The 21,322-nt window shown below is 51.0% G+C and overlaps 1 protein-coding gene across 2 annotated transcripts in view; it reads left to right on the forward strand.

The window, feature by feature from the left end:
- The window catches only part of LOC125449941 (IQ motif and SEC7 domain-containing protein 2), a 220,772-nt gene that overhangs the window by 17,669 nt on the left and 181,781 nt on the right, over positions 1-21,322 (forward strand). For both annotated transcript variants that reach the window (XM_059643214.1, XM_059643219.1), the window contains exon 2: positions 15,909-15,938. In XM_059643214.1, the coding sequence (XP_059499197.1) occupies positions 15,909-15,938 (30 nt within the window). The remainder of the gene's footprint in view (positions 1-15,908; positions 15,939-21,322) is intronic.

Raw genomic sequence — 21,322 nt, forward strand, 5'->3', positions numbered from 1 at the left:
ACTGTCGGAGGGTCAGTGCTGAGGGGGTGGGCACTGTCGGAGGGTCAGTGCTGATGGAGTGGGCACTGTCGGAGGGTCAGTGCTGAGGGAGTGGGCACTGTCGGAGGGTCAGCGCTGAGGGAGCGTCGCACTGTCGGAGGGTCAGTGCTGAGGGAGTAGGCACTGTCGGAGGGTCAGTGCTGATGGAGTGGGCACTGTCAGAGGGTCAGTGCTGATGGAGTGCCGTGCCGTCGGAGGGTCAGTACCGAGGGGTAAAGTTGGAAAGCCTGTCGCACATTGGTGTCGTAAAATGTTACACCTTCCTCCTGCTTTAAGAATAGGCCCACAAAGCCTGTTTGCCATTCACGCCACACGTGGCTAATCTCTTGCCCACACATCCTTGACAATCTTTTGGTAACCTTTCACCCCGCCCCACCCCACTTATCTCTTCACCTCCACCTTAAAAACAGCCCAAGACTGCTTTTATAACCTTTGAACACACAGGCAGAGACAAATGATGCTTGACATAGCAGTTTCTAGCCATCCCTACTGTCTCTCTCATGCTCACTGCCTGCCCTCAGCGTGTGCCTGATGCATTTTGCTGGCTATTTCTCAGTCTGACTGGACCTTCCTGGGCCATGCATCACCATCTGGAATGGGGTCCCACAACCAGGGGAGATCGAATCAAGGATTATGGGGAAATTATGGGGAGTTTTTGATTGAGGTAGAGAGGAAGGAAACCATCCCTAGCAGCAGGAAGGCATTTGAGGGGAACAGGAAAAAGAATCAGACGGGGCATAGATCGGGGGAACGGGGAGAAGAACCAGAGGGAAAAACGGAGTTGGAAGGATATTTTTGGAGTGGTTGTAAACTGGCACGTCTATCCGAAATAATAAAATGTGAGGCTGGATGAACACAGCAGGCCAAGCAGCATCTCAGGAGCTTTTGTGCTCCTGAGATGCTGCTTGGCCTGCTGTGTTCATCCAACCTCACATTTTATTATCTTGGATTCTCCAGCATCTGCAGTTCCCATTATCTCATGTCTATCCGAAAGGTCAGTGGGATGTAAATTCAAAAGCACTTTCAAAATTGGGCATTGGGAGGAAAACTGGAAATGGTGGGAATAATTGTCAGGGTTGGTGAGGGGAGAGGTGCATGCAGAGCGTGGGGGTGTGAGGTCGGCAATCAGTGAGCTAGGCAGACTGCCCACCTCCTCTTAGCCCTGAAGGTTTCTGCAGCACTGCACCTCTCAATCTATCTCTTGATGGAGACCGAAGTCTATTACATTGGAGCAGTCGGGCGTGGGCTGTATGGGGAAATCTTGTGTTTAACTGCTTGGCCTGGCAACAGCTGCTGCCCTGTGCAGTGTCTGACATGTGCCAGCACTTGTAGGTGCATGCAGCTATCTGCCCGGCTGTGTGATAGATCACACAGGCTGACCCATCTGTCTTGATATTCAGAGCAGGTAAAGGTTTGGCACTTCATCTTTCTCTCCCTTTCATGGGACACAATACTGATGACTCCGTGAAGCCATTCTCTTGCATTTCCAATAACCTTCAAACAGGCCAGAGGAACCAGGGAGAATAGAAATGCATGTCATTGTGGCTAATCCTGTCCCTGCCACAGTCACTGCCTGTCTCACATCCTCATTGTTCAGTCTGGACTCAATCGTACCTCACAAGGCCACCATCCACATTGCAATGCAACTCCACACAGTTGGATGGTCAGCGCTGAGGGAGTGCCACACTGCCGGAGGGTCAGCATTGAGGGAGCGTCAGCGCTGAGGGAGCGCCGCACGGCCGGAAGGTCAGCATGGAGGGAGCGTCAGCGCTGAGGGAGCCCCGCACGGCCGGAGGGTCAGCATTGAGGGAGCGTCAGCGCTGAGGAGAGCCCCGCACGGCCGGAGGGTCAGCATTGAGGGAGCGTCAGCGCTGAGGAGAGCCCCGCACGGCCGGAGGGTCAGCATTGAGGGAGCGTCAGCGCTGAGGAGAGCCCCGCACGGCTGGAGGGTCAGCATTGAGGGAGCGTCAGCGCTGAGGGAGCGCCGCACGGCCGGAGGGTCAGCATTGAGGGAGCGTCAGCACTGAGGAGAGCGCCGCACGGCTGGAGGGTCAGCATTGAGGGAGTGTCAGCGCTGAGGAGAGCCCCGCACGGCCGGAGGGTCAGCATTGAGGGAGCGTCAGCGCTGAGGGAGCGCCGCACGGCCGGAGGGTCAGCATTGAGGGAGCGTCAGCGCTGAGGAGAGCCCCGCACGGCCGGAGGGTCAGCATTGAGGGAGCGTCAGCGCTGAGGGAGCGCCGCACGGCCGGAGGGTCAGCATTGAGGGAGCGTCAGCACTGATGAGAGCGCCGCACGGCTGGAGGGTCAGCATTGAGGGAGTGTCAGCGCTGAGGAGAGCCCCGCACGGCCGGAGGGTCAGCATTGAGGGAGCGTCAGCGCTGAGGGAGCGCCGCACGGCCGGAGGGTCAGCATTGAGGGAGCGTCAGCGCTGAGGAGAGCCCCGCACGGCCGGAGGGTCAGCATTGAGGGAGCGTCAGCGCTGAGGAGAGCCCCGCACGGCCGGAGGGTCAGCATTGAGGGAGCGTCAGCGCTGAGGGAGCGCCGCACGGCCGGAGGGTCAGCATTGAGGGAGCGTCAGCGCTGAGGAGAGCCCCGCACGGCCGGAGGGTCAGCATTGAGGGAGCGTCAGCGCTGAGGAGAGCCCCGCACGGCCGGAGGGTCAGCATTGAGGGAGCGTCAGCGCTGAGGGAGCGCCGCACGGCCGGAGGGTCAGCATTGAGGGAGCGTCAGCGCTGAGGAGAGCCCCGCACGGCCGGAGGGTCAGCATTGAGGGAGCGTCAGCGCTGAGGAGAGCCCCGCACGGCCGGAGGGTCAGCATTGAGGGAGCGTCAGCGCTGAGGGAGCGCCGCACGGCCGGAGGGTCAGCATTGAGGGAGCGTCAGCCCTGAGGGAGCGCCACACGGCCGGAGGGTCAGCATGGAGGGAGCGTCAGCCCTGAGGGAGCGCCACACGGCCGGAGGGTCAGCATTGAGGGAGCGTCAGCGCTGAGGAGAGCCCCGCACGGCCGGAGGGTCAGCATTGAGGGAGCGTCAGCGCTGAGGGAGCGCCGCACGGCCGGAGGGTCAGCATGGAGGGAGCACCACACAGCCGGAGCGTCTGCTGTCAGAGCACTGGTTTGTAGAATGGTTCCTGTACTGAAGGACATTTGCCTGGTCATGATTGTTGTGGGTCTCTGCATCGAGCTCCCCCACTTATCCTGCCATTTCTTTTTACTCCTGCACATTTGTGCTGTTCTGATATGAATAGACTTCCCAATCTCAAGATCACATTGAATCTATGTGCCCCTGTGCTTTCCATATTGTGTGCAGATACACATCTCCACTCCTGACCCTTCTAGAGTCAAGCAGAAAGTATGAAGAAACTAAGGGGCAACTTTTTCCACATAGAGGGCGGTTTATGTATGGAATGAGTGTCGGCGGAAGTGCTACAATTACAACATTTAAAAGGCATCTGCATGGGTATTTAAATGGGAATCAGAGGGATATGGGCCAAGTGATGGCAAATGGGATTAGGTTAATTTAGAATGCCTGATCAGCATGTACGCATTGGACTGGAGGGCCTATTACTGTGCTACACATCTCTTTGACTGTAATAGGGGCCCTTTTGGACCATTAGGGCCGTACGACATTTCATATAATCTGATTTTGGCCTTGTCTGCACTCTCCTGTCTGACCCCCGCCCCTTGACCACCACCACCCCCCCCAACCCCGTCAAAACTCTCTCTGATACAGTTTTAAATGTACTCATTGACCCAGCCCCTGTGCTCTTTGGGGAAAGAGAATCTTGTAGACTCCCCACCTTCTGAGAGAAGAAATTCGTTCTCATTTCCATCTTTAGTGGGAGACCCCTCATTCTGAAACTTTGTCCGCCTTGTCGTGGATTCCCCGTGAGGACGGGAACATCCGTTCAGCCTCTGTCCTGTCAATTCCCCCCACCCCGATCTCACGATCTGCAATGTTTCAATGCCATTGCCCTCATTTTTCTGAACTCTGGGAACTGGTCCAACTTGTTCACCCTCTCCTCGGGAGACAGACCCCGTCCACCTCAGGGATCAGCCGAGGGAACCTTCTCTGAACTGCCTCATTCAGTGAGAGGTGCAGAATTGTACACAGTGCTCCCGGCGGGGTCACGTACATGTACCTGTATGCACACACACGCATGCACTCAGGCACACGCATGCACACATACATGTAACCACACGTGTACATACACGTACCTCTGCACATGCGTGCACACATACACACACCTACGCATATACTTTCATATAATTGCTTGAACCCACACCTGCACGTGCACACATATAACCGCATACCATAGATACACGTACCTGCATGCAAATGCACGACCACACACATACACATACCCACGCTCGTGCGCACACGTATACACGTACCCGTACGCATGCAAACACGCGCACACACAAGCATATACAAACCTACACACGCACAAGCATGCACGCGCAAACTCACACGCATGCACAAGCACACGTGCATACATGTATGCACATACACATGTGCACATGCACACATACACGCACCCGCGTATGTGCACGTGCACATGCGCGCACACACATGTGCACATGCAGGCGTGCCTGCACGCAGACACACGGAGACACATCTGCCAAAATCTTTAACATCCTTCACTTTGCCTTCCCTCATCTGCCCCACCGAAAATCAATTCTCTGTGTTTGGTTATGTTTGACACCGTACTAGAGTGACGTGTTATTCAAATCTTTAATTTAGTGGCTTGCTGGAGAGAGCGCGTGATGAAGAAGCTGTTCTTCAGAGTAAAGGAGAGTTATTTTAAGCCCAGCACAATGTATTCTGTTAAAATTGGATTGAAGCAATATTATCTCTCAGTAATTCTGTGTATGCAATTTGCCTGGATGAGGATGTATTGCAAAATGAAATTATGATGAATGCTGTTATCTTAATCTGCCCTAGATTGGGGTTAACAGGAGGACAGGACGTAGTTAAATAGAGATTAAAGAAACACAGTGGCCTAGTATGGACAAGGTGCGGAACATTCTTTCAAACTGAAAAGAGCCTGACTCCCTTTTTGAACCCTCCCCAACCCCATGATTTATTTTAAGACATCAACTTCTGCATGTGTTTCACTTAATTCATGCATGGGACGTGGCTGTTGCTATCTAGGCCACATTTATTGCTTCATTCCTCATTGCCCCTTGAGAAGTTGGTACTGTTCTGCCACCTTCACCCACAGCAGTACCCCCTGTGTGGTGTAGGGTCACCCTGCACAGTGCCCTGTTAGGGAGGGAGTTCCAGGATTGTGATCCTGGTGACAGTGACAGTGACAGAACGTACTGTTATCGGTCCCAGTCAGGATGGTGTGTGGGGTGGGGGTCTCAGAAGGGAACCTACAGGGTGCAGTGCTCCTCCCACCTATGCAGCCTATTGTCCTTGGAGGGGGTAGAGGTGGCGAGTTTGGAAGGTCCTGCTGGAGGAGCCTTGGTGCAGTGCATTGTGCAGACAGTACACACTGCTGCTGCTGTGTGTCGGCAGTGGAATGAGTGTTAAAGGTAGGGAGTTTAGAACATAGAACATTACAGCACAGTACAGGCCCTTTGGCCCTCGATGTTGTGCCGACCTGTCATACCGATCTGAAGCCCATCTAACCTACACTATTCCGTGTACGTCCATATGCTTGTCCAATGACGACTTAAATGTACCTAAAGTTGGCGAATCTACTACTGTTGCAGGCAAAGCGTTCCATTCCCTTACTACTCCCTGAGTAAAGAAACTACCTCTGACATCTGTCCTATATCTTTCACCCCTCAATTTAAAGCTAGGCCACCTCGTGCTCACCGTCACCATCCTAGGAAAAAGGCTCTCCCTATCCACCCTATCTAACACTCTGATTATTTTATATGTTTCAATTAAGTAAAGTTTAGTGTGTTGATTGAACAGGGAGGGGGCTGTTTTTGTCCCAGATGGTGTCGAGCTTCTCGCGTTGTTGGGGCCACACCTATCCAGGCAAATTGGAAATGTTCCGTCACCTTCCTAACTTGTGGATGGTGGAGAAGCTCTCCTTGTCCACTGCCCCTCTAAGATGCTCCCTCGGTTCAGCCTGCACTTGAGTTTGCTGCCATTGCAAGAGTGAGCTGGTGCTCAACTTCAGTACCTGCCGACCCTACAGTTAATTACCTCTTTCCCAGCTCCCTGTCGTGTCTGTCTCCTGCTGACTTTGAGTCAGGATGAGGTGTGAAGCAGAGAGTCGGTGCACCTGGAGACAAAGTCTGCTGGCTGTACCTTTGGTTTGGTCATGGGTGCTCCCACCTCAGTACACGTGTCCGCTTTCTGGGGCTGCTTCTTGATACATTCTCGAATCATTAGCTTCACCACCTTCCTTTCACTTCTCTGCTATTCACCATCTCAATTGCTCCTCAACTTTTCTTTATTCTCTCTCTCTCTCTCTGCCTGTATGTCCCACTTTCTCTTTCATTGTCCTACTCTCTCTCTCTCCCTCCCACTCTCTGTCCCACTTTCCCTCTCACCGCCCTACTCTCTCTTTCTCTGTCTCACTGTGTCCCTTTCTCTCTCTCTCTCTCTCTTTCTGTCTCTCTCTCACTCTGTGCTACTCTCACTGTCCCTCTGTGTCCCTCCCCCCGCTCCCTCTCTGTCCCTCCCCCTGCTCCCTCTGTGTATCCCCCCTCGCTCCATGTCCCCCTGTGTTCCCCCCTTCTCTCTGTGTGCCCCCTGTGTCTGCCCCTCTCTCTCTGTGCCCCCCCCCGTGTCACCCCCTTTCCCACTCCGCTCTGTCTGTTCCCCCCCCGCTCTCTCTCTGTTCCCCCCCCACTCTCTCTCTGTTCCCCCCCCACTCTCTCTCTGTCCACCCCCCCCACACTCTGTCCCCCCTCCTCTCTGTCTCTCTCTCTCACTCTCTGTCCCTCTCCCTCTCTCTCTCTCACTTTCTCTTTATGTCCACCTCTCTCTCTCTCTCTCTCTCTCTGTATCGCCTGTCCCCCCGCTCTCTCTCTCTCTGCCCCCCCTCTCTGTCTCTCTTTCGCTGTCTCCCCCCCTCACTCTCGCTGTGTACCCCCTCACCGTCGCTGTGTTCCCTCTCACTCTCTCTCCAGCCTTGCCTTTATCACTGTTAACTGAGGAATGAATGCAGACCCTCTGGATCTGGACTCTGCCCTCACTAACCTTCAACGTCACTTGGAAGAAAGTTCTGCTCAGGATGGAATGCAGGCAGCATCCTGTTCCTGAGCCGAGGCTGTAAATGGGAAAATGTGTTGGTGATCGACGCTGGGGCTGCGCATGTTGTGACAGCTTCCTGCAGAAAGATACCATGCTGAGCCACCAGCTGCCAGGCCTGGCATTGCCAGCGAGCCAAGACACATCTCAGACCGCACTGAGACAGCAGGAATCTACTCCCACTGTAGCCCCCAATACTGACCACTTGGCCTACTGACCACAGCCCCCTCAGAGCGACTGCAGACCACCAACGCTGACCGGAGGCCCCTCAGGGTGGTGCAGACCAGTCAGCGTGTCCGCAGGCATCATTGCTGGAGTGATCATCAACTTCACTGACCCCTTCAGAGCAACTGCTGCCTCGCCACCTGGAGTGACTGCAGGGAGTGAGTTGGGGATCTGGAACCAGGGAACACAGTTTTGGAATATGAGTAAACATTTAGGATTGGAATGAGGAATTTTGTGACTGTTAGGGTGGAAGCTGTTTGAAATTCTCTATTTCCAAGGCTGAGTCAATGAGAACAGTCAAGATTTTAATATCCCTCAATGTTCATGACAGAGCCTAGAAATGGTCTTGGGTGTTAGCTGACTGGAGGGCCCAATGGCCTATTCTTCTCTATCTCCTGTTCTGACAAACCGGTGAGGCTGCCTTTAACCAAAGAAGTATTCATTTATCAAAAATTCGAGCAGGGCAGTGGCTCAATGGTTAGCACTGCAGCCTCACAGCACCAGGGACCTGGGTTCAATTCCAGCCTCAGGCATGGAGTTTGCACGTTCTCCCCGAGTCTGCGTGAGTTTCCTCTGGGTGCCCCGGTTTCCTCCCACAGTCCAAAGATGTGCAGGCTAGGTGGATTGGCCATGCTAAATTGCCCTTAGTGTTCAGGGGTCTGTGGGTTATAGGGGGATGGTTCTGGGTGGGATGCTGCAAGGGGCGGTGTGAACTTGTTGGGCCGCAGGGCCTGTTTCCATACTGTAGGGAATCTAATCTAAAAAATTGGTATATCTTTTACTGTTTTCACCAGCCGTCGCATTATTTAATGAAAATATCTCAGGCCATCGTGGTTTGCTTGCCCTCTCAGTGATGGATAATTTACGTTGTTTAAATTCACAACCTTGTTTTAGACTGAACCACAGTACTTTTGAACTTCTGATGACTGCGTCCCCAAGGATTCTTGACAATGAGGTGGTGAGCTAATCCTGTCGCAGTCCACACTGCTGCATTGTAAACAGCCTGTTTAGTCAGCAACCCACCCTACAGACAGGGGCAGCATGACAAGCCAAGCTGGGGGGTGTGTTCAGTACAGATATTGTGTCAAACTCAGTGTGTGTATGCACATGTCTGTGAGTGTGTCTGCGTCAGAGACCAGGGGAAAGGGGAGAATGGGGGACTGGCCCCTGTGGGGGCAGGGGAGATGGGGGATTCGCTCCCACGGGGAGAGAGGGGTGGAGAATGGGAGATTCCTTCCTGTGGGGAGAGTGGGGGTCTTACTGCCACAGTGAGTGACTAAGTGGAGTTTGTTGATGTGTCTCGCGACAGGAAAATTGGATACACAGATGAGGTAGGGAAGATGAAGGCATGTATTGGGGTGGGAGAAGATGAAGTAGAGATGGGGAGGGCACTGACGTCGAGCAGTAGAATCAGTACTGAGCAATGTGGTCTGTTTGGAGTTGATGGGCCAAAGGGTCTGTTTTTTGGGGCTGTTGGTGGGATATAACTGCAGCTGTTTGGTGAGAAAATGAAGTTACCGATGTGCCCACCTCTGTAGGTTAGATAGACGTATTTGGTGCTGACTTTTTGAAGTGTTTTTTTCACTCTCCCCTTTCTCCCCAACTCTGATTCACTGTCCTTTTCGTAGGGAAAGATTACAGACTGAACAAATAAGACAAAAGCTGTGGTTGCCAAGGGAAGGGAGGCTATGCGTCAGTTATACAGCACACTGGTGAGACCACATCTGGAGGACTGTGTACAGTGTTGATCTCGGTGTTTAAGGAAATATGTAAAATGTATGCATTGGAGACAGGAAGGACTGCACATGCTGGAAGCCAGAGTCAACAGATGTGAACCAAGTTGGACAGCATCTGAGCAGCAGGAATATCAATCGTAGAATCATAGATTCCCTACAGCGTGGAAACAGGCTGTTTGGCCCAACAAGTCCACTCCGGACCTCAGCGCATCCCACTCAGACCCATATCACCCACCTAATCTATACCTCACTGAACACTATGGACAATTTAGCATGGCCAATTCACCTAACCTGCACATCTTTGGACTGCGGGAGGAAACTGGAGCACCCGGAGGAAACCCACCCTGACATGGGGAGAATGTGCATACTCCACACAGACAGTTGCCTGAGGCTGGAATCAAACCTGGGTCCATGGCACTGCTTTGGGTCGCAACCCTTCATCAGGACTGGGAAGGGGGAGGGAAGACCAGAGCGGTGGGGCTGGAGGAAGGGTAGGAGGGATGGTGATAGGTGGATGCAGGTTGTTTGGGGTGGTGGGTGGGGACCAGTGGCGGTGGAGTGGATAGGTGAGTAGAAAGATGGACACGTTAGGTCAGGTCAGGGAGGTCAGGAGGAGGGGGAGGGATTTTGAAGCTGGTGAAGTCAATATTGAGGCCATTGGGCTGTAAGCTCCCAAGACAGTGCAACAAAGGTTCACCCAGAATGTGACTGGTATGTTTTATGTGGGAAGGTTGGACAGACTGGGCTTATATTCACTGGAATTAAAAGAGTCAGAGGTGGCTTGATTGAAACATCTAAGATCCTTCTCCTCCCCCCACCCCCCCCACCAACCCCCAGCCCTAGAGTGGGGGGAGTCCGAAACTAGAGGACCTGAGGGTCAACTTTTTCATGCAGGGGGTGGTGCTGTGTGTGGAGTGAACTGCCAGCGGAAGTGGTGGAGCCTGGTACAGTTACAAAGTTAAAAGGCATCTGGGTGCGGACATGGATAGGAAGGGTGTAGAGGGATAGGGGCCAAATGCTGGCAAATGTTGGCTAGGTCAAATTGGGATGTCTGGTTGGTACAAATGAGTGGGACTGTTTTCATGTTGCATGATTCCAGGACTTTATCCTGAGGTGGTCTCAACAAGGAAGATGATTTCCTCATTGGGAGAGAATCTAGAATTAGAGGATGACTGTTTAAAAATAAGGGGTTGCCCATTTATAACAGAGGAGGAGAATTTGTCCCTCTCTGACGTTTGGGAGTCTTTTGAATTCCCTGTTAGAAAATGCAGGGCAAGCAGATTCCTTGAATGATTAAGTATTCTGATCCAAGCTGATGCTAACACTGAAGGAGAGCTCGCTTGGTGGATTGTATGTTTATTTTTTTCGGGTTTAGTGTTTAATGCGGTGTTTAGACATCTAGACACATTCACGACGAGGCCGCAGGTTTCCCTTAACAACAGAACAGAAATCTGTCCCAAGGAAGAAAGACTAGAATACAAAACAAATCAAGTTCTCTAAATGTAGAAAACATATGAATCAGGGAGGCCACTCAGCCCATCAAGCCTGCTCCAGTGTAGAGGTTTATAAAATCACGAGAAGCATGGATAGGGTGAATAGTTGAGGGCCTTTCCCCAGGGGGTGGGGAAAGTCCAAAACTAGAGGGGCCTAGGTTTAAGCTGAGAGGGGAAACATTTAAAAGAGACCTGAGGGTCAACTTTTTCACACAGAGGGTGGTGCGTGTGTGGAACAAGCTGCCAGGGGAGGTGGAAGGGGCTGGTTCAATTACAACATTTAAAAGACATCTGGATGGGTAGATGAATAGGAAGGATTTAGAGGGATATGGGCCAAATGCCGCCAAATGGGACTGGATGAGATTGGGATATCTAGTTGACATGGACAAATTGGACCAAAGGGTCTGTTTCCTTGCTCTATGACTATGACTATGACTTGTTTGGTACAACCCTGGGCTGATCGGATTTTATCCTCAACACTACATTCCTGCAAACCCCCCCAGTAGTCTTTCATCCCCTTGGTTATCAAGAATCTACCTCCTTCTGCCTTAAAGGTATTTAAAAATTCAGCATCCACTGCCTTTTGAGGAAGGGATTTCCAAAAACTGACAACCCTGTAGCGTTTCCCATCTCTATTTTAAACGGGTGACTCCATATGTTTCAAGTGACCACCCCCCCCCACCCATTGTAGATTTTCCCAAAAGAGGAATCGTCCTTTCAACATCTCCCCAGCCAAATCTTCAGGATCTTAGATACTTCAGTTCAGTCACCTCGCTCTCTTGTAAAGTCCACAGGATACATGCCCAGCCTTTCCTCATAAGGCTATCCTTACCATGATCTAAATCACACATCAGTTCTTCAGTGAGGTTGGCTGAGGGGCAGAGTGTTTTTCGGTTCCATGACACTGGGGAAATCTGCGACCTCTATGCACATGATAACACAGCGCTCTGTTGGCCCTGACGCTCCGACAGCGCATGCCATTGCCTTAGGCTGTTTGTTTGTGTAGCCATGAGCACACACAGGGTCATTCAGATAGTCCTGTCCTGGCTCAGAAGCTGTAACTGTAGTTATTGTGTTATGCAATGACAGGGCTGCATAGGCATAGTCTGTCCTCTGCCTGTTCTAAACACGCTGTTGTCTGGCCCTATACTTGGCAATGTACTGACAATGGGACTTGTAAACATTGTTGGCCAGTTGTTTCTCTAGTGAAATGGCTTATCAGCAGAACTCAGAGTGTGTCCCTGTGACGACCAACAACGAAGATGTGTTTGTGAACTGTTCCCTGCCAGCTACCAACCCAACCCTCTACCAGCCCCTCTGTTAGGGTTGAGAGCAGAAGCTGGTTCTCAACCTCGCAGAATACGGAGGAGAGAGCCGTTTCGTTCAGTCTGAGAGAGGCTGCGTAGGTGAAGACGTGGGGAGGAATGTGCAGCTAGAGAGATGTGCTAGCTGAGAGAGAGAGAGAGAATCCGTAGTGATAAGGAGACAGGGAACAATTAGACTCAGTGAGAGAGAAAGGCAGATTGTACAGTCATAGCAACAGAGAGAGAGAGAGAGAGAGAGAGCTGCTGAGATGGAAACAGCGGGAGGAGACAGAAATTCCATCCTTCTTTTGAATTCCCTCCCATCTCCCTCTTTTGGCCGTAAACTCATCCAGCCCCCTACACCTCTCCCTATTGCTGTCACCTCCTCCATCGTGTACACCCCTCCCTATCTCTGTCACCCTCCTCCATCCTGTACACCCCTCCCTGTCTCTGTCACCTCCTCCAGCTCCCTACACCCCCTCCCTATCTCTGTCACCTCCTCCAGCCCCTACACCCCTCCCTATCTCTGTCACCCCCTCCAGCTCCCTACACCCCCTCTCTATCTCTGTCACCTCCTCCAGCCCCTACACCCCTCCCTATCTCTGTCACCTCCTCCAGCTCCCTACACCCCCTCCCTATCTCTGTCACCTCCTCCAGCCCCTATACCCCCTCCCTATCTCTGTCACCCCCTCCAGCTCCCTACACCCCCTCTCTATCTCTGTCACCTCCTCCAGCCCCTACACCCCTCTCTATCTCTGTCACCTCCTCCAGCCCCTACACCCCTCTCTATCTCTGTCACCTCCTCCAGCCCCTACACCCCCTCCCTATCTCTGTCACCTCTTCCAGCCCCTACACCCCCTCCTTATCTCTGTCACTCCCTTCATCCCCCGACACACCCTCCCTATCTCTGTCACCCCCTCCATCCCCCTACACCACCTCCCTATCTCTGTCACCTCCTGCAAGCTGTCACGAAATCTGTGCTCCTCCAATCCCGGCCTCTCAAGCATCAACCCGATTCCCATCGCTTTGCTATTGATGGTTGTGCTGACCTTAGGTGGGTTGAGGTTGAGTGTGCCAGAAATCCTGCCTGAACCCATCTGCCTCCCCCTCTCATGTGTGTGTCTATCTTGCACTGTCCCTCCTCTGAGTTTGCCAGTGCCTAATATATTCTTACTGGTTATAGGACCAAATTCTGTCCACTTTCCATTCCAGGGCCACCTTGATGGGGATATTTGACCCTGTTACAGACTCTAGACGTCTGCTTCCTCTCTGATTACCAGTTGGGGTGCTGACTCCCTCCGTGAGATGGGAGAGATGTTTGGACCCTGGGGCAGAGAGTGAGTGGGATAGCGGACATCGGAGCAGCCTGGAGAGGCACCCCCCCAACTTGGGCGCCGTCCTGGGCTTGGGCCAATGAATGACAACCGTCACTGACGACAGCTAGTCCATCTGCCACCCCTTGAAATTCTGGGGCAGGTCTTCAGAAAGTGGACATTGGGATCCCAGGCAGGGTCACAGCCATGGATTTAGGTTTTGAGGTAAACGTAGCTCCCATGGAGCTGAGGCCCAGTCATGTTGGGGGTATGACCTCTCTTCATGCTCCTCAGAGAGGGTTCACCAGGGGTCGTGAGGGATCATATTTGGGAAGCATTAGTCTATAGGATTACTGTCATGGAATTCCCCCTCATTGCTGGGTGCAGTTCTGGTCACCAGATTACTGGAAAGACACAAAGGCTGGGACTGTCTTCCTTGGAGCTTCCGAGACTGAGTGGTAGCCTGATAGAGGGTTATAAAATCATGAGGAGCACGGATAGGGTGAATGGACAAAGTCTTTTCCCCATGGTAGGAAAATCTAAAACGAGAGGGGTAGGGTGAGACGGGTAAGATTTTAAAGCAACACTTTTTCACACAGAGGGTGGTTTGTATTTGGAACGAGCTGCCAGAGGGCGTGGTGGAGGCTGGTACAATGACAACATTTAAAAGGCATCAGGATGGGGACATGAATGGGAACGGTTTAGAGGGATATGGGCCAAAAGTGGCAGACAAGACTAGATCAAATTGGGATTTTTGATAGGTATTGATGAGTTCGGCTGAAGGGTCTGCTTCTGTGCTGTACGACTTGATGACTCTACAACTCTCTAATTGCTCTGGAGAGAATACAGAGATTTACTAAAATGAACCAAGGGCTGGAAAATTGTAGCTACGAGGAGAGACTGGAGAGGTTGGGGTTAATTTCCTTGGAACAGAGGAGGCTGAGGGGAGGAAGCTGACAGAATTGAGTGGACAGTATTGTGAAGGGCAGAGACAGATGGGCAGGGGGAACCTATTTCCCCGGAAGAAAGATCCAAAACCAGGGGTCGTAGATTCAAGGTAAAGAGCAGAAGGTTTCCGAGGGGATGTGAGCAAAGACTGTTTTCATGTGGTGGGTGTCTGCAATTTGCTGCCTAAGTTTATAGTGGAAGCAGAGATCCTAAACTCTGAAAAAGTACTGGGATCTGCACCTTAACTACTATAAGCTGCAGGGCTATAGGCTCTGTGTGGGAAGATGGGATTAGAGAGGGCATCTAGGTGCCTTTGGGTTGGCATTGACAAGATGGGCCAAATGGACCCATTCTGTGCTGTATCATTTCTATGACTCTCTGATTCTATCAACATCCCAGGGGTTACCATTAACCAGGAACTGAACTGGACCCAGTCATATCTATACTGCAGCTACTGGAGCAGGTCAGAGGCTGGGAATCCCGCAGCAAGTAACGCCCCGCCCCTTTGCCTCTCCCACCATTGACAAGGCACAAGTCAGGAGGGCGTGGAATACTCCCCACTTTCCTGGATGGGTGCGGCTCCAACAACACTGGAGAAACTTGACACCATCCAGGACAAAGCAGCCCCGCAACCCACCCCATTCAATTGACACCCTCTCCCTCCACCACCGGCACACAGCAGTAGCTGGGCTCATTAGGAATGCCCGGCTGAGCCCCAACACTGACTCAGAGAGGCAGCAGTGTGTACCATCTACAAGATGCACCGCAGTGACTCGTTGAGGCTCCTTCGACAACACCTTCCAAACCTGCCACCCTCTACCCCCCGGAAGGACTAGGAGTGCAGGGGGTCCACCACGTCCTGGAGATTTTCCTCTGAGACCCTCATACCATCCTGATTGGGAACAATATGGGCCGTTCCTTCAGTGTCACCGGGGTCAGAATTCTGGAACTCCCTCCCTAACAGGGGCACTGTACATGGTGTCCCTACATCACACAGGGTGGGGGGCAGTGGGTCAGGAAGAAGGTTCACCACTGAGCACATGATCAGCGTAACTGCTGTCTCAGGATAAGTAGTGCCTAAGACCAGTCCCTGAGTAGAACTAACCAGTGCCTTGAGATGTTTAACCAGTTCTGCGATGCTTGGCGGGGCACCGTTGTGCTTGTTTTGGGGATATATTTTGGTTATCGTGGTGTGAGGAGGGTCTGATGTCTGAAAAGAGAATATATTTTGCTTCCTGTGTGAGCAACCAGCTCCTCAGTCAAATGTGATAAACCCAGTTAGTCTTAACTGAGATAGTACAAGATATCGTGTGGTCCCCACCCCCTACGTGGTAACTAACCAGCAAAGGATTAGTCGGCAAGTCAACCCCACATGGTTCAGGGGACAATTTTAAAAAAACCTCTCCGGGAGCAATTAGGGATGGGCGACAAATTGTTGCTCTCGCCCACAATGCCCACATCCAACGAGCGAATAAAATTATAGGAGGATGGTGTGTTAGTGTTAGATTTCCCTGAATGGCAGTCTTCTGACTTGGTCTCAGGTTGTGAGGGTGGGCTACGGAAATGCCTGGGGAAATTCAGATTCTAATTGTGTCTGTCTCTCTCTTTCTCTCTTTTCTCACCGTCCCCCCAGGGCAGAGGCGGAGAACTCGAGGACTGTCAGGTCTGTACATAATTTTTGCTCCTTTCTCTCTCTCTTTTAGTTTTCGGGTGGAGGGTGCGGATTGTGCGACTGTGGAGCCCTGGTGGTGGGAAGGGTGTTCTTGTGATTTTGGTTTTCACGAGGGGCAGGAAAAAGGGCTCTGGGTGGTTTTTGATGTCACGGCAGAAGGTGCGAATTGGCAGGCCCCCTGGGGCATCCTCTTGGGACGTCCTGACCCTGCCTACACACCAGGCTCTGGCTCCCCCAGCTCAGTGCGTCAGTCCTACCCTGAGCCCCTAAACCCCTCTGTCCGTCCCTCCAGCAAAAATTCCACAGGAAGCCAGTGACACCTTCCACTCGGCCTGGCCGCCCGCCTGTTCCCCCCCCACCACCAAAAAAAGGGACAGCGAATAGCAACCTCAATCTATACAAATCACATCAGGTACTGGCCCGATGTCTCTCCAACACTGGGCCAGAGCTATACCTCCTCCCTCCTTCCGTCCAGGTGACCCTCACCAACACAGATTGGGGGTGGGGGTGGGGGACACGGTATTCAGTGTCTCCCTGTGCTGATTGGATTCTGTCACTTGGGGCATGTTCTTGGGGTGGAGGGGGGAAACCTGGTGTTCTGTAACGGGAGTCTGTTGGGCTGGGTACTAGCTGCGTGATTATTTACAGCGGGAACCGGTACGCACGCTGCGTTTGATGCCTGTTCACATTGTTGTACTGCAACAAACTTTTGGACAAGCTAGGATGTATTATAACTTGTATAACAATATAACTTATTGTAAGGGCTGTCACGGAAATCCGCACTTAACAACAGCATAATTGCCGACACCCCAGTTAAAACAACGTGACTTGATGGCAGAAATGCACCACATGGGTGGACGCGTTGAGCACCCTCCCCCTGTCTTCGTGGTGCCATTCCCCTCCAAAGTTACCTTTGCTGTAAAGTGCAGAGACGACATTGTATGTGTAATGGATCGGAAGTTGGCTTGCTGAAAGAAGACAGAGGGTGGTAGTTGATGGGAAATGTTCATCCCGGAGACCAGTTACTAGTGGTATACCGCAAGGGTCGGTGTTGGGTCCACTGCTGTCTGTCATTTTTATAAATGACCTGTATGAGGGCGTAGAAGGATGGGTTAGTAAATTTGCAGATGACACTAAGGTCGGTGGAGTTGTGGATAGTGACGAAGGATGCTGTAGGTTGCAGAGAGACATAGATAAGCTGCAGAGCTGGGCTGAGAGGTGGCAAATGGAGTTTAATGCGGAAAAGTGTGAGGTGATGCACTTTGGTAGGAGTAACCAGAAGGCAAAGTACTGGGCTAATGGTAAGATTCTTAGTAGTGTAGATGAGCAGAGAGATCTCAGTGTCCACGTACACAGATCCTTGAAAGTTGCCACCCAGGGTGACAGGGCTGTTAAGAAGGCATACAGTGTTTTAGCTTTTATTAATAGAGGGATCGAGTTCTGGAACCAAGAGGTTGTGGTGAAGCTGTACAAAACTCTGGTGCGGCCGCACTTGGAGTATTGCGTACAGTTCTGGTCACCGCATTATAAGAAGGATGTGGAAGCTTTGGAAAGGGTGCAGAGGAGATTTACTAGGATGTTGCCTGGTATGGAGGGAAGGTCTTACGAGGAAAGGCTGAGGGACTTGAGGCTGTTTTCATTAGAGAGAAGAAGGTTGAGAGGTGACTTAATTGAAACATATAAAATAATCAGAGGGTTAGATAGGGTGGATAGGGAGAGCCTTTTTCCTAGGATGGTGACGGCGAGCACGAGGGGGCATAGCTTTAAATTGAGGGGTGAAAGATATAGGACAGATGTCAGAGGTAGTTTCTTTACTCAGAGAGTAGTAAGGGAATGGAACGCTTTGCCTGCAACGGTAGTAGATTCGCCAACTTTAGGTACATTTAAGTTGTCATTGGATAAGCATATGGACGTACATGGAATAGTGTAGGTTAGATGGGCTTGAGATCGGTATGACAGGTCGGCACAACATCGAGGGCCGAAGGGCCTGTACTGTGCTGTTATGTTCTATGTTCTGTGTTCTATGTAATACCGGCTGCAGAGAAATGGTCCCGCGAATGTCAGAAATGTGTATTGTTCGGGGGGCTGGTTTTATTCACAAAACAGTGCAGTGTGGTGGGATCTGGTTGACTTTGTGCACAAAACACAGAAAAACGGCGGTACGTCACTACAGTACAGCAAGTAATTAAATTTTAGGCTTTATTGCTCAGGTTTTGGAGTTTAAAAAAGAAACAGGGAGGTTGTGTTACAACTGTGCAGGGTGTTGGTGAGGCCAGACTTGGAGTACTGTAAGCAGCTCTGGTCCCTCTATTTAAAATAATATGTCAAGGGATTGCCTGGGATGAAGCTTGGGCCTTTGTTCATTAAAATTTAGAAGAATGAGGGGTGATTTTATTGAAATAGCCAAGATTCTGAGGGGAGATGTTTTGAAGATATTTCCACTAGTGAGGAACCTTGAACTGGGGGATGTAGTTACAGAATAAGGGGACACTCGTTTAAAACTGAAATGGGAGGGTAGCGAGTGCCTGGAATTCTCTGCCCCAGAGATTTATTGAGGCAATAATCAACGAAATTATTGAAAAAAGGAACTAGGTCGATTTTTGACATATTGAGGGCTGGCATGTAAGAGGAGTTGAGCCTAGGGAAGATCAGCCATGATCTTACAGAATGGTGAGACAGCCCTGAAGGGCTGAATGGCCTATCCCTGCTCCTATTTCTTTGATTCTGCCCTGGCATTTTCTACATTCATCCTTGTGGCCTTTGTTTTCCAATGTGTAAAGCCGGTGGGTAAACAGCAGTTACTCCTCACGTTTGGCTGTCTAACACATTAGACAGGACGAATGCAGCATTCGCATGCTGCGAGGTTTACCCGTGTTCCCTCAATGCTACCTGGGCCCAGTGGCAAACAGCAGGCTAAAGCAGAAACCAGGTTTCTTATTTAAAAGACCCCCCAATTGCCCCCTTGAGAACATGGTGGTGAGCTGCCCTGTTGAACTGCTGCAGTCCCCTGGATGGTGTGGGGACACCCCGCCTAGTGCCCCATGAGGGAGGCAGTTCCAGGATTCTGACCCTGGCACACTGCGACTGAGAGAATGGTCCATATTGTTCCGAGTTGGGATGTTCTCTGTGTTTGTGTGTGTGTGGGCGCGTGCGGGGGGTTCACGCGGGAATTTGCAGGCGGTAGTGTTCCCCTGTATGAGTGGGACAGTAAGGGACAGAGTCTACAAACATGAAAAAACAGCAACAAATGAAGTCAAAACGACAGAAAAAAGGTCAAATGAATGGAACAAAATAAATGAATGGAGGTCAGTAGATATAATTTTACAGCCATTACAGACATAGTTACTGGCAGATTAAAGCTGGGACCTGAATTTCAACAGTTTTCAAAAGGACAGCAGAAAGGAAGGAGTGAGTGGCACAGTAGCATTCAGCAGTAGAGGATGAAATAAGGAAGATGGTAAGAAATGATCTTGGGTCAGAAGATCTAGAATCCGGATGGGTGGTAGGAAGAAACATTAAGTGAAAGAAGGCATTTGGAAGTGTGATCTTCCCAACAGTTGGTATGTAGTTGGACAAAGAATAAATCACCAGGTAATGAGGGCGTGTAACAAAAGGCAGTGCAGTCATCATAAAATCCCTACAGTCTGGCAGCAGGCCATTCATTTTACCAGGTCAACACTGACACCTACTCCCCACCCAGACCTACTTCCCCTACCCTATCCTTGTAACCCTGCATTTCCCATGGCCAATCCACCAAGCCTGCCCATCCTGGACACTATGGGCAATTCCCCATTGCCAATCCACTGTAACCTGTACATCTTTGGACTATAACATGGGGAGAATGTACAAACTCCACACAAGCAGACAGTTGCCCAAAGCTGGTATTAAGTCCATGTCTCTGGCAATGTGAGGCAGCAGTGCTAACCACAGCCACTGTGCCACCCCAATCTTCATGTAGAAGGTGGTCAGGTTGGCAGAGGTAGCCTTGAGGAAAAATTCATAGAGTCAGTTTGGGACAGTTTCCTAGAACAATATGTGGTTGATCCAACCAGAGTTCAGGTTATTTTGGATCAGATGTAGCCAGCCTGGAGCCCCTGAGACCAGGTGTGGTGCGGCCTGGGGCCCTGAGAGATGTCCTGAAGTCTAGTGGCTCTGGTAACACACCAGTCCCCTTCTCCCTGCTGTAGCTGAGGTCAGATAGTTGGAAGGTTTAGCCTCAGTGCTGTGAAAGGAAGCAGGGTCAGACAGCTGTCATCCATCCGTCACTGGAGACAACACTAACTGACAGGATCACTTATATCAATCCTGCGATTTATTGGCAGGCTTGTGTTTCATTGCTGGAAGACCTAGAGAGGAGAATTCGTTTAGGAATAAGCTGCAAGTGCCTGTTAGCAATTTAGTCAGTAACAGGGTGGGCCAGCAAGGAATTGAATCTCTGTTTATCATTGTGTTTGTGTGAGCTGAGATGGGGCAGGGTTGGGCGAGGTTGTGGAGGTGGGAATGGTTGAGTGAGTTACTCAAAGGCTCCTCCACAACCCAGTGAGCAGAGGTGAGGTGTCTCCTTCTCAAAAGACAAAGATTTTGTTTGGGACACTTTTAGGATGGCACTCTGTAACCAATGAAGTAATCAGTGCTGGAGCCACAATAATTTACAATTGAACACTTGGACAAGGAAAGTGAGCATACTTTTTTTTATTCATTAAAAGGATGAGGGAGTTGCTGGCGAGACCAGCATTTATTGCCCATCTAATTGCCCAGAGGGCAGTTAAGAGTCAGCCACATCGCTGTGGGTTTGGAGTCACGTGTAGGCCAGACCAGGTAAGGATGGCAGTTTCCTTCCCTAAAAGACATTAGTGAACCAGATGGGTTTTCATAGCAATTAGCAATGGATTCACAGCCATCTTTAGATTTTTAATTCCAGACTTTTTCTCAAAATTGAATTCAAATTCCACCATTTGCCGTGGCAGGATTCGAACCCAGGTCCCAGCCATTGCCTGGGTCTCTGGGTTAACAGTCCAGTGATAACATCACTCGGCGATCACCTCCTCTTGCACTACCATCAGATTTACAGGTGATACAAAAGTAGGTGGGAGGACAAGTGGTGAGGACAACACAGAGTCTGCAGGTGGATCCAGACAGGTTAAGTGAGTGGGTAGAAGTTTGGCAGATGGAATACAATGTGGGGAAAAATGAGGTTATGCACTTTACCAGGAAGAATAAAAGGAGGTGCATACTATTTGAAATGGAGAAAAACTGCAGAAAGCTGCAGAACAGAGGGATCTGGGAGATTCCTCCATGAACCACAAAAAAATTAGCAGCCAAGGTTTAGCAAGTAATAGGGAAGGCGCATGAAACGTTGACCTTTGTTCCAAAGG

Source organism: Stegostoma tigrinum, chromosome 49 (genome assembly GCF_030684315.1).
Source record: "Stegostoma tigrinum isolate sSteTig4 chromosome 49, sSteTig4.hap1, whole genome shotgun sequence".
Taxonomy (NCBI): domain Eukaryota; kingdom Metazoa; phylum Chordata; class Chondrichthyes; order Orectolobiformes; family Stegostomatidae; genus Stegostoma; species Stegostoma tigrinum.